The following is a 12,812-nucleotide window of genomic DNA, read 5'->3' on the forward strand; positions in this document are numbered from 1 at the left end:
AGCCCGAGCAGAGGGCCCTCGAGGACCTCGGGGCTCAGAGCAGCCACTGGGCGTGAGGAATGAGTGACTGGCAGGTGCTAAGCCGCTGGGTGCATCTGACAAGCGTGCCCGTTCTGTTTCCTGCGATGGCCATGCCACGCCCCGCACCCGGAGCACGTCACAGGACACGGCACTGACCTCCTCCCACTGTGGGGACCCTACAGAGGAGGACAGGCTCCGGGTCTGTGACTTGGGTCCGAGTAGCCGATTGTCCAGAGGAAGGCGGGGGGCACTGTGCTCCCCCGGCCAGGGAGGCGCGAGGCTCCCGCCGAACAGTCACCTGCCCCGGGCAGGGCACACCGTGACGGCTCCCGAGGGCCGTGGCTGCAGGGGAAGAGGGCGAAGCTCGGGTGATCTCGAGGCGGGAACAGCGTGCCCCTCGGGGTGTGCGTGGGCGTCGGCCAGATGGGCGCCTGCCCGTTCTCCGAGTCCCCGTGACCGCAGCCTGGGGCTCACACTGCCACTCCGTGGTGGGAAACTGCCCGGGGCGCCCCGGTGCCCGTGCCCGGGGGGGCCCCAGCATAGACAGCATCGCCTGCCTCCGCCCTGCCATGGCCCCGGGCCCGCCCTCAGCTGTGCTTCAGGCCTTTGGGGTCAGGCTCTAGCCCTGGACCTGGGACTTCAGTCTGTGGTACTTGTCAGGGTGGCTCTGGAAAACTAACACGGGTGCTTCTGCAGTGAAGGCATGACATGGGGAGGGGAGGGGGCGCACCACAGGTGCCGCGGTCGCCAGGCCAGCCAGGTTTGCCACCAAGAAGTGAAGCAGCCGTGTGTCCGGGCCTGGGCTTCAGAGCCGCAGCCCAGCCGCCGGGGGCCTATCTGTGTGAACAGGCGCATAACCAACTCACACACCTGCTCGGTCAGCTGGGTGCTTGGCCGTCCAAGGCCACCGCTCCCCTTCTATCTGTACGGTTTTCAGGGTCTTCTGCTGGGGAATCTCCCCGAGGACCCCTGAGGCAGGACTGACACCAGAGGGACCCGGGGCCCTTGTGATTCATCAGGCCAGTGACCAGGCTGGCGCTGGAGGGTGTCAGGCCGTGGCCGGCCCTGCAGGAAAGGACATACTACCTGGTATTTTCTAAGCCATCAGCAAAAGAAACCATCCACAAAACAAAAAGGGAGCCCACTGCAGGGGAGAACATATTTGCCAGTGATACGCCTGATAAAGGGTTAACCTCCAAAATATATAAGGAACTCATACAACTTAACAAAAGGAAGACAAACAATCCAATTAAAAAATGGGCAAAAGACCTAAATAGACTCTTCTCCAAAGAAGACATACAGAAGGCCAAGAGACATGAAAACATGCTCAAAGTCACTGATCATCTGAGAGATGCAGATCAAAATCACAATGAGGTATCACCTCACACCTGCCAGAATGGTTACAATCAACAAATCGGCAAATGATAAGTGCTGGCGAGGATGTGGAGAAAAGGGAACCCTCGTGCACTGCTGGTGAGAATGCAGGCTGTGCAGCCACTGTGGAGAACAGTATGGAGTTTCCTCAAAAAATTAAATATGGAAATCCCATTTGACCCAGTGGTCCCACTTCTAGGAATATATCCTAAGAAACCTGAAACACCAATCAGGAAGAATGTATGCACCCCTATGTTCATAGCAGAGCAATTTACAATAGCTAAGGTCTGGAAACAGCCTATGTGCCCATCAGTAGATGAGTGGATAGAAAAGCTGTGGTAGATTTATACCACGGAATATTATGCAGCAGTAAAAAAAAGAAGAATCTCTTACCCTTTGAGACAGCATGGAGGGACCTGGAGAGTATCATGCTAAGTGAAATAAATCAGTCAAAGAAAGACAGGTATCACATGATCTCACTCATATGTGGATTCTAAGTAACAAAATAAACTAATGGACAGAGTGGATCCAGAGACATGGAAGCAGGGAACAGAGTGCGGAATCTCGGAGGGAAGGTGGGGGAGAGTGGGTGGGAGGGAGGTAATCAACCAAAGACCTTGTCTATATATATATAAAAGCCTAAGGAACCAAACAACAGAACGACCGGTCGCTATGACCGCACACTGACCACTAGGGGGGCAAACACTCAATGCAGGAGCTGCCCCCTAGTGGTCAGTGCACTACCACAGGGGGAGCGCCGCTCAGCTGACCCACCTGTCCTGGCAGCCCACCAGCCCAGCGGCAGCCACTCACTCCCTCAGTAGTCCTGCAGGTCCAATCTCAGGAGAATGGGCCAGGCACCGACAGACCAGTGCCAATGGCACAATCCCAACAGCACCACTGGCCTCCTGGAAGTCGGCCTTGGGCACCACAGCCGCTTCCCCTCCCTAGACGCTCCGCAAGGAAGAAACATTATAAAAGTGGCCGCCAGGTAACTCTCAACAACCAGCTCGAACGTCAGCGGGACGGATCCAGATCCCAGGCCGGCAAGGGCGTCCCACCAGGCATGGCGGTAAGACTTCAACATAGCAACTCACTGCAACCCTAGACAGTACAGATTGTGTCTCTGTGCAGACACACGTAGAGAGGTTTCCAGGCATTAAATGTTTGGGGGAATTCCAGAGAAAACTGCCAAAGAGTGCCCAAGTCCTGTTTGTTCAGGAGTAGATGGGACTCAGGGATTATGGTCATTGAGCAAGTTGTGGTGTTCATGATGACTACAGATGGCTAGTGGCCCAGAGACCCGTCCGTAAGACCCGTCCGTAACAGCGTGACGAAACAGAACAGTACGTCTCACAGTGCGGCGAGACCATAGCACAGGCATCAGCTGGGAGGCTGTTAGTACAGGTGACCAGGCCCTACCCAGACCAAATGAACCAGCCACCGTCGGGGTGGGCCCAGCAACGCGGTCTAACAAGCTTCCCGGGTGACCAGATGCACAGAAATCAGAGAAGCTTCCACGGAGCCATCGAAACGAGGGACCGATGGGCCTGCGTCGCACGGGGAGACGCACGTTCGCAGGGTTGATTCCACTGTATAAAGTCCAACATGGGGGGAACATGCCATATTACTTATGATTGCAATCATAGCTCATAAAACAATAAAGAAATTGGATTAAAAAATATTCAACAATAGAGTTATTTTTTTTTTAAATTGGTGAGTAGCAGCAGTGTGCAGACGTGCCTCCAGCCTTGCAGTTTCTCCGGCGGCGGCAGTTCTAGCGACAGCGCCAGGACCAGTCCGGTTGGCCTTCGACCACAGAGCTCTCTCTCATGTTGCTCGGCTGCAGGAAATCAGGCTGAAGCGACTGAGTCCGCGATGGACAGAGAAAAGGAACAATTGCAATTCTGTAAACTCTTTATTGGTGGCTTGAGCTTTGAAACCACAGAAGAAAGTTTGAGGAACTACTATGAGCAATGTGGGGGTGGGGGGTGAGGGGGGCTTACCGACTGTGTGGTAATGAGAGATCCTGCAAGCGGATAATCAAGAGGACTTGGTTTTGTAACTTCACATCCATGGCTGAGGTTGATGCCGCCATGGCTGCAAGGCCTCATTCAATTGATGGGAGAGTCGGTGGGCCAAAAGGTGCTGTTGCGAGAGAGGAATCTGGAAAGCCAGGGGCTCTGTACCTGTGAAGCTGTTCGTTGGTGGGGTAAAAGGGGACACTGAGGAACATCGTCTTGGAGATGACTTTGAGGAGGGAAAATTGTTACCATGGAGATAATCACTGAGAGGCAGCCTGGGAAGAGGCTTTGGATGTTCCTTTTGAGGAGTATGACCCTGTGGCTAAGACTGTGGCAGAAATACCAACCACCCGTGGTCATCGTACAGAAGGCAGGCTTGTCTGGACAAGAAATGCAGGGAGCTCCAAGTTCTAGAAGCGGGAGAGGAGGCAACTTTGGTTTGAGATTCTCAAGGCGGCGGTGAAATTTTGGACCAGGACCAGGAAGTAACTCTAGAGGACCTGATGGCTATGGAAGTGGCCGTGGGTTGAGCGACAGCTAAAATGGGTATGGAGGGCCTGGAGGACCTGGTTACGGAGGGGGAAGAGGAGGCTCTGGTGGTGGACCCGGATACGGCAACCTGGGGGAGGGGGGTGGGGATGCGGCGATGACAGCTCCGGAGGAGGAAATGATGGAAGTGGAAATTGCAACCATCTAACTATGGTCCCATGAAGAGTGGAAATTCGGTGGCAGCAGGAACATGGGGGACCACATGGTGGAGGAAACTATGGTCCTGGAGGAAGTGGGGCTGCGGAGGGAGAAGCCGCTTTCTTCCGATTTGTCCTGAGCGTCCTGTATAAACAGGAGGCTGAGCCCAGAGCTGACAGAACAGCGTCAGGTCATCCAGTAACCATGCTGAGGAGACTCTCAGGCATATGTGTAAGCACGCAGGGCCGTGGCAGAAGGCACCAGGGCAGATGCGGAGCCATTCTGTGAATGGGTTGGATTATTTAACATTACCTCACTGTGGAGGGAGGATTGTAAAAAAAATGCCTTTGAGAGTTTCTTAGCTTCTTACTTCTTTATTTCTAATGGGCTTTATAAGAGTGTAGACGCATTCTTTTCTGATGATGTTAAATTTGTAAGTTGCAGGTGACATGTGAAACCTTCAAGATTTTTCTCAAAGTTTTGAAAAGCTATTAGCCAGGATCTTGGCATAAGACATAACATTTCTCCTTTCAAAATAAAAAAGGTAAGTGCGTGTGTAGATTTAAGAAGCTGTTGTACATTTATGATTTAATATATTAATACTATGGGGAGGGGAGAAATTGGCAACCTGGTTCCAAGAGGGATTACCTCTAGGGGAGAGAGGAGAGAGGCAGGGCTGGATTAAGAAGAGACAGCAGAGCCCTGACCAGTGTGGCTCAGTGGATAGAGCGTCAGCCTGTGGACTGAAGGGTCCCAGGTTCGATTCCAGTCAAGGGCATGTATCTTGGTTGCGGGCACATCCCCAGTGGGAGGTGTGCAAGAGGCAACTGATCAATGTTTCTCTCTCATCCGATGTTTCTAACTCTCTATTCCTCTCCCTTCCTCTCTGTAAAAAATCAATAAAATATATCCAAAAAAAAAGAAGAGACAACAGAATTTCTGAAGATGTTGGCATGGTTTTACTTCCTGATCTGGTGTAGGGTTACACGCGAATTTCCTTCAAAGTTAAGCATTGTTATAGTTGTATAGATGTAACACACTTCCTATATATCATGTCACATGTATTTCCTATATAAGTATTATTACACGTGTAACATCCCTGTGTATCCACACACCTGTCTTGCTGGAATGTCACGTATCAGAGATGCTGCCTGCCCACCCTACATATAACAGCCCACCTCCCATGCTCCCTTCTGGTTTTCCCACAGAACTGACTGCTGACATGTACATCATCTTTCTTCCTACCTCCCAGGGCCCGGCACTGTTCTCTGCTTACAAACACCAGGTCCAAGTGCACCAGCTCGGTGTCTGCTCCCTGATGGAGCCGCGCCTCGGGGGGCACTCAGTTTATGTGCTGACAGCGCTGGGGACACCACACTGCAACTGTGGGTTTACAGACGGTCTCACTAGCTCGCCTCTCCCGGCAATTCCTGGTGCTCAGGGGACTGTGGACCAGCACGTGGGCCCAGTGAGTGAGTGACTGAATGAACCTCCTGAAGGGGGGCCAAACCAGATTTTCACGAGGCCCCTTCCTGCTCTGCCCCCGCCCCTCCTGCTGCAGTGCCTGCAGCTCACACCTCCCTCTCAACACATTTCTAAATCAGGAGCAACTGGCCTCCATTTGACAATGACGGACAATCAGTAAGAAATTTTCATTTTGAAATAAATTTATTTATCTCACCTTTTCTGGCCAATTCAATAGCTTTAGTCATTTGTACAAAGATTCTAAAAATTGGTTTTCCAGGCAAATGAACTTCATCATAACAAGCTTGAGCTCTGACCTCAGTCCCTGTGAAGTCTGCGCCGACGGCCTAGGGTGGACATCGTCTGAGCCTGGGAGATGCTCCCTGCTCTCAGCCAGAGGCCCACTGTGGCCCCCGGCTCCTCGCCTTCCACCCCAGCTCTCCCAGAGGTCATGTGCATCTGTGGCCGAGAAGCCCGTGAAATGCACGGCTGTATTATATAAAAAGCCACCAAATACATGTAGTGACGAGAACTCGTCCCCTACCCTAGGTTACTCACCAGACAGGTTACATGATGTACACCAATTAACGTGCCACAGAAAAAATTACATTTCTGAAAAAAAAGAAGAAGAAAAAACAGGACACAGGCCTCCTGCTTTGATCCGACGGACTGCGTAGTCCCAAAATTCACACCCCACCACTCTCCATGCCCCGCCGTCCTCTGGGCCGGCTCAATCTCATCCAGGGAGGAGGCGCGCACACCCTCCATGGGCATTTGGGTTCTGGCTTCAGCAGCTGCAGCCAAGGTGTCTTCTCTCTTGCAGAACGCTGACCTCACGTCTCTCTCCTGGGTCCCCAAATTCCAGGAAGCATAAAAAATAGCAGAGCACAAGCATATACTTGCAAACTTTAAAAATACAACAGTCACGGTAACGAATATGACCACACAGCAGCTTACAAGCTGGGCCCTATTTTTCATGGAAGAGCATTTAATAAAAAGTTAAAATGATACCTACGCTGTCTTTTCCAAGCCGAATGCACCAAGTAATCCTACTGCACGTATGACAAGGTAACACTGAAAACATCGCCCAGAATGGTCTGCAGGTGTCTTTACCATGATGAAAACGCAGGCGGAAAACCCGGAGAGAGGAAAAAGAAAGACTCCTGGTTTCCGCCTCTCCAGGCAGTCAGTCCTCCTTACCGGCCGAGCCCATCAGCGGATAACCTAGAGGACAAGCGGGGAAATTTACCGTCACAACCTAAACACCCGGCCCCTTGCAGAATGCTCCCCTGCCCAAGGTCACCGGAAGCACTCCAAGTGCATCAGAGCAGTTACAAGTTCCCGTCCGGCTTCAGTGTCCCACCTCCAGTGCGTCTCCCTTTTTTTCTTGCCTTGTGACCTAGGTTTGCACCCTAGTGACTGGGCTGCTCCGCATTCTGCAAATATTTCCTGCGAGTGTATGGATGCTTCACAACTACAGACCCACCTGTTTCCTTCTAAGTAGCAACGTCAAAAAAGGAAAATCTCACCCTCACCGGTTTGGCTCAGTCACGCAGTGGTTCTCAACCTTCTGGCCCTTTAACTACAGTTCCTCATGTTGTGACCCAACCATAAAATTATTTTCGTTGCTACTTCATCACTGTAATGTTGCTACTGTGATGAATCGTCATGTAAATATCTGATATGCAGGATGGTCTTAGGCGACCCCTGTGAAAGGGTCGTTCGACCGCCAAAGAGGTTGCGACCCACAGGTTGAGAACCGCTGGCAGTGGATAGAGCGTCGGCCTGCAGACTGAAGGGTCCCAGGCACGATTCCCGTCAAGGGCATGTACCTTGGTTGCGGGCACATCCCCAGTAGAGGGTGTGCAGGAGGCAGCTGATCGATATTTTTCTCTCATCGATGTTTCTAACTCTCTATCCCTCTCCCTTCCTTTTTGTAAAAAATCAGTAAAAAAATATATTTTAAAAAAATTATTTAAAAAAAAGTAAAAATCTCGGCAGTCTCAGCCTCCGCGTACCCACAGCCGCGCCCCCGCCCCGGCTCCCCAGGGCCGAAGCATGTCGGTGCGGGCGCCACCCATCACCCCCCGCAAGCCGGCTGCCCGCGGCCCGACACGCACCTGCGCCGCGCCCTTCAGCAACACCCGTGGCTGTCGATCTGCTGGTGGATCTCCACGATGCGCTTCCCCATCAGCGCGGCCTCCGCCGCCTTCTTCTCCACCTTCTCGCACAGCTTCACCACCCGCTCCTCCGCCTCGGCGCCGGGGCTGCGCGCCGGGTCGAGCGCGCGCTGCTCCGAGGCCTCCACCTCGCTGTGGATCGCGTCCAGCAGGCGCTCGATCTCCTGCAGCCGCCGGCGGGCCCGCAGGTGCGCGCGCACGTGCTCGCGCTCGAGGGCGCTGACGTCACGGCGGCCGGCGGCGAGCGCGGGGCTCAGGACCCTCTCCCCGTCCAGCTCGGGCTCCTGCTCCTCGTCCGCGTCCACAGGCCGCATCGCGCCGCCCGCCCCCCGCGGCCCCGTCACCGCCCCCGAGAGGCCGGCCGGCACACAGCGAGCGCCGGGCGCGGGGCTGAGCTCTGCCCAACCGCCACTGTGACGAGCAACAGGTTCTCCCAACTTTCGCAGCGGAGACGGCGTCCAAGATGGCTTCCCCGCCGTCTGCCGGGGCGCTGCTGGCGTGCGGCGCTTTTACGACACGCCGGAGCTCCTTTACGGCCACGCCGCCGGTGGGAACTCGGGGACCTCCACTGGCACGTGCACGCTCCCGCCCTCCCATCACGATCCGGCTCCCCAAGATCATGAATTTTAACCTCGGCTTCTCTGCGTTAGGGTAATGGAACAGCTTAGGAGGGCGCTTTCGGTGCAATGGTCTAGGTACCTAACGTGCTGATTCAAAAATAAGCCAATTAAGTTGGTGCCATTTGAAACTTAACGCCCCGAGCAGGTAGGTGGCTCACCCAGTGTCTGAATGTCAGCTGGGCCAAGGCCGCCTAGGGCAATGGCTTTCCCCGAGGCTGGTTGAGAACTGCGGCATCCCAGTGCTGATGCTAGTGGCCCTGTTCCCCTGACCGCCCTCCCCGACCTCGCCGACTGCTGTCCACAGGGTAGGTTTTACTCTGCCTTGGGTTGTGGTCAGGTCTGCATCTCGCTTTTCGGGACTTAGTGTTGGCCTGGCTCAGCAGTTTCCTCACCCCCACCTGGCACCGGGTGTGCCCTTGGAAGAGAATACTGAAAGAACCCATTCTTCAACGTGCTGTCCATGCACCTCCACGAGACAACAGACCCTCGGGGCGAGTATTAGCTCTCTAGTTCCTTACAGCCCTCATCGGAGGAGGCACACAGCAAGGGCTCAGTAAATGCTGCTTTAACGTTATTTCCCACTAGCTATTTCCATATGCTGTTACTACTGCATATGGTCGTTGTGGGATGAATAAATTAAGTTTCCAGGTGGTTCACTCTTTGTCGATCTAGCAGGTAATATTTGGGAGACCCTCTTTGTGGGTTGGCCAGGGTCACTCTCAGCTTCTGCCGGCCACTCTGGTCCTTGCACATAGTGCCCTCCGTATTCAAAGCAAGCAGCAGCATGTCAGATCATTCTCATCCTTTTCATCTCTCTGACGTCCCTTTGTTCTTAGCCAAAGGGAAGTCTGCTTTCAGGATTAGGTTACCTGAATAGTCTCTCTTTTGCAATATAAGGTAACAGTCACAGGAGTAATAAATCGTAGAGGGCCATCTTAAAATCTGGCCTGGCACAGGCTCCTAGGAGGCATGCTAAGGATCATGCTAAGGGCATGATCTCACAGCAGCCAGATATGGCAAAAGTACTGGTAATTAAGTCTAAAGAGTTAAACATACCACAGAAAGACTTGTCTTGCTTTTGGTACATGAGTGGAATGGAACAAAGTACATAGGAAACCCACAGAAATTTTGAGGCAGCCATCCTATATAATAAAAGCCTAATGTGCAGTAGAGGTGCTGCCGGCCACTATGGTCCCTGGCAAGAGCAGGACCACAGCAGGATGGTGGAGCATGTGAATGGGTGGCACCAGGTCAAAGTGGGTGCAAGCGGGGCGGATTGCCCCCTGGCGATCAGCAGCGGCGGCGGGAGTCAGGGCCACCGCTGGGCTTCCAGACACTGAGGGAGCCAGGCAGGGGCCCTGGCCCTGATCGATCGCCCTGCAGGGATGGTGGAGCAGATGAGGGTGCGGTGCCAGGCCAAGGCAGGGTGCCAGGCGAGGCTGGGGGCATGAGCTGGGGCCCAATCTCCACAGGCTACCCCGAGGGATCCCACCCATGCATGAATTTGTGCACCGGGCCTCTAGCATTAACAGAAATGCTGCCAGCTGGGATGAAAAGAGACTAAGACTATTCAAAATATAAAAAGACGTCTAGACTCCCAATTTCCTACCAGCAGAAAGCAGGCTCTGGAGCTAAAAATGCATATTTTTCAATGCTCTCTTCAGAAATGGTAAAGGAGTGAGATGGAAAAGGAAAAACATATTGGAGAGCCCTGGCAGTATTGTGAAGAATAATGTCCGTTGAGTGTGGCTCAGTGGTTGAGCACCAACCTATGAACCAGGAGGTCACAGTTCGATTCCTGGTCAGGGCACATGCCCGTGTTGTGGGCTCCATCCCCACTAGGGAGCATGCAGGAGACAGGCAATCGATAATTCTCTCTCATCATTAATGTTTCTCTCTCCCTCTCCCACTCTGAAATTAATTTAAAAAAATATATATTTTTTTGCCCTAACCGGTTTGGCTCAGTGGATAAAGCATGGCCTGGGGACTGAAGGGTCCCAGGTTCGATTCCGGTAAAGGGCATGTACCTTGGTTGCGGGTACATCCCCAGTAGGGGGTGTGCAAGAGGCAGCTGATCGATGTTTCTCTCTCATCAATGTTTCTAACTCTCTATCCCTCTCCCTTCCTCTCTGTAAAAAGTTAATAAAATATATATTAAAAAATAAATAAAATAAAATATATATATTTTTAATAATAAAAATAATGGACAAGGACAGTTGGCAAACTCTAGTCCCTGAACTAAGAATGGTTTTCACATTTTTAAGGACTATAAAAAAAAGAGAGAAAGAAAGAAAAACAGGAATATGTGACAGAGACTATTTGGCTCCCAAGACCTAAAAAAAAACAAAAAAATTTTTACTATCTGACTCTTTATAGGAAAAGGTTGCCAATCCCTGCCCTAGGAACTACTTCTAAGCTCAGAACCAAAGCCTAATCACCGTCCACCTTGTCATCCTCCACTGGGTCCCCTCATTTATTCTCCACTTTGGCACCTGCCCCCTGGTCTCCCTTTCCACCCCATGTCCTGCCAGCATCTGGATGCTCACACAGCCACCGTCCCACACCTGGGCTCCTAGGTCCTCGGCTTCCTCATATCCAATGAGCTCCTCCATGCCCCTTGACCACTCATTCCCAAGGGTGACTTGCTTTCACCACAAACCTGCTCAATACCTGCTCAGCACTCTTCTCTGCTGAGCACATCCCACCCTTCCAGGTAGCACTTCAGCTCTAGTCACCAGCACCTTTTTAAACCTCTGACCCCTCAATTCACTTTACAGCTACTTTCTCCTGTTGCTTCCCTGCTTCTCATTCCCCCACTACCCAGTTAGTGTGTGTGGTCCTTTGAGGCAATAACACCTCGTCAAAACCCTAACCTCGTATACTGTTTCCTTGTTTCCCCTTCTCTCTGTCAGAAGCGCAGCCCCTGGTCAGTTGAGGGCCACTAGGGACCATCACCAACGAGACTGCAGGAAAGCCCAGGCTTGAAGGAGTCTTCCCTCAGCTGTTACAGGTGTAAAGAAACATGCTTTGAAGGGGCAAATAATAATATGAGTAAATAGTAATCAAAACAGCATGGTACCGGCATAAAAACATAGAAATCAATGGAACAGAATAGAGAGCCTAGAAACAAACCCAGGCTGTACTGTCAATCAATATTTGACAAAGGAGGCAAAAACGTACAATGGAATAAAGACAGTCTCTTCAATAAATGGTGTTGGGAAAATTGAACAAACACATGCAAAAAAATGAAACTAGGCCACCTATTCTTACACCACAAATAAGAGTAAACTCAAATTGATTAAAGGTGTCCTGCCCTGTTTGCTCAGTTGTTAAGGCATTGGCCGACACACCAAATTGTGGGCTCAATTCCCAGTCAAGGGCACATCCCTGGGTTGAAGGTTTGATCCTCAGTCCTGGTCAGGGCGTTTGCAGGAGGCAACCAATCGATGTTTCTCTCTCACATTGATAGTTCTTTCTCGCTCTCACTCTCTCTTCCCCCTTCTTCCACTCTCTCTAAAAATCAATGGAGAAAAATATCCTCACTCAGGTGTGGATTAACAAAACAACAACAAAAAAATGGGTTCAAGACTTCAATGTTGGACTCAAAACCATAAAATCCTAAGAGAAAACATAGGCAGTAAATTTTATAGCGATATTTTTTCTGATATATCGCATTGGGCAAGAGAAACAAAAGAAAACAAACAAATGGGACTACATCAAACTAAAAGTTTTTGCACAGCAAAGGAAACCATCCTATCTAATAATAGACAAACATGGTAATTGACCGTACCTTCGCTATGCCTCCCATTGGCTAATCAGCACGATATGCAAATTAACTGCCAACAAAGATGGCGGCTAATTTGCATACTGCAGGCAGGGCGGGACAGCGTGAGCCGCCAGCCTGCCGCCATCCAGGGCAGGCCGGCCCCAGAAGCCAGCCTGCCTTGTCGCTGGGAATCCGATCCGGTCCCGGGCGGCAAGGCAGGCCGGCCCCAGAAGACCCAGAAGCCACCTGATGTGGTAGTAACTCAATCAGTAAGCACTCTGAAAGTCAGTGGCATAAAAGCACCAATTAAAAGACAGATTATGAGGGTGAATCAAAAACAAAACCCACTTTAAATATAAAGACACATAGATTAAAAGTAAATGAATTAAGCTGCAGCCTGTTTTGCTCAGTGGATAGAGCATTAGCCCGTGGACTGAAGGGTCCCAGGTTCGATCCCGGTCAAGGGCATGTACCTCAGTTACTGGCTTGATACCCAGTCCCTATCAAAGCATGTGCAGGAGGCAACCAATCAATGTGTGTCTCCCTTTCCCTTCACTCTCTCTAAAATTCAATGGAAAAATATCCTTGGGTGAAGATTAACAAAAACAAAGTAAATGGATTAAGTAACATTAAAGAGATTATAAGAAAAATATATTCCAAATTTTGTTAGTTGTAT

General features: G+C 51.4%; 1 protein-coding gene and 1 pseudogene across 1 annotated transcript; one reads left to right on the top strand and one right to left on the bottom strand.

Moving 5' to 3' along the window:
- Positions 1–3,273: 3,273 nt before the first annotated feature.
- On the top strand, positions 3,274–4,394 carry LOC138997239 (heterogeneous nuclear ribonucleoproteins A2/B1 pseudogene; annotated as a pseudogene).
- Positions 4,395–5,755: 1,361 nt separating this feature from the next.
- On the bottom strand, positions 5,756–8,208 carry MRFAP1L2 (Morf4 family associated protein 1 like 2). The gene is made up of 2 exons (XM_070411303.1): positions 7,691–8,208; positions 5,756–6,794 (listed from the first exon to the last, which is right to left on the bottom strand). Exon 1 carries the CDS (start codon positions 8,062–8,064, stop codon positions 7,705–7,707), a length of 360 nt encoding a protein of 119 aa, XP_070267404.1. The 5' UTR covers positions 8,065–8,208; the 3' UTR covers positions 5,756–6,794; positions 7,691–7,704.
- Positions 8,209–12,812: the final 4,604 nt, after the last annotated feature.

The sequence above is a fragment of the Myotis yumanensis genome, unplaced genomic scaffold (assembly GCF_028538775.1).
Source record: "Myotis yumanensis isolate MYYU_CA2020_CCGP unplaced genomic scaffold, mMyoYum1.0.hap1 SCAF_1, whole genome shotgun sequence".
Taxonomy (NCBI): domain Eukaryota; kingdom Metazoa; phylum Chordata; class Mammalia; order Chiroptera; family Vespertilionidae; genus Myotis; species Myotis yumanensis.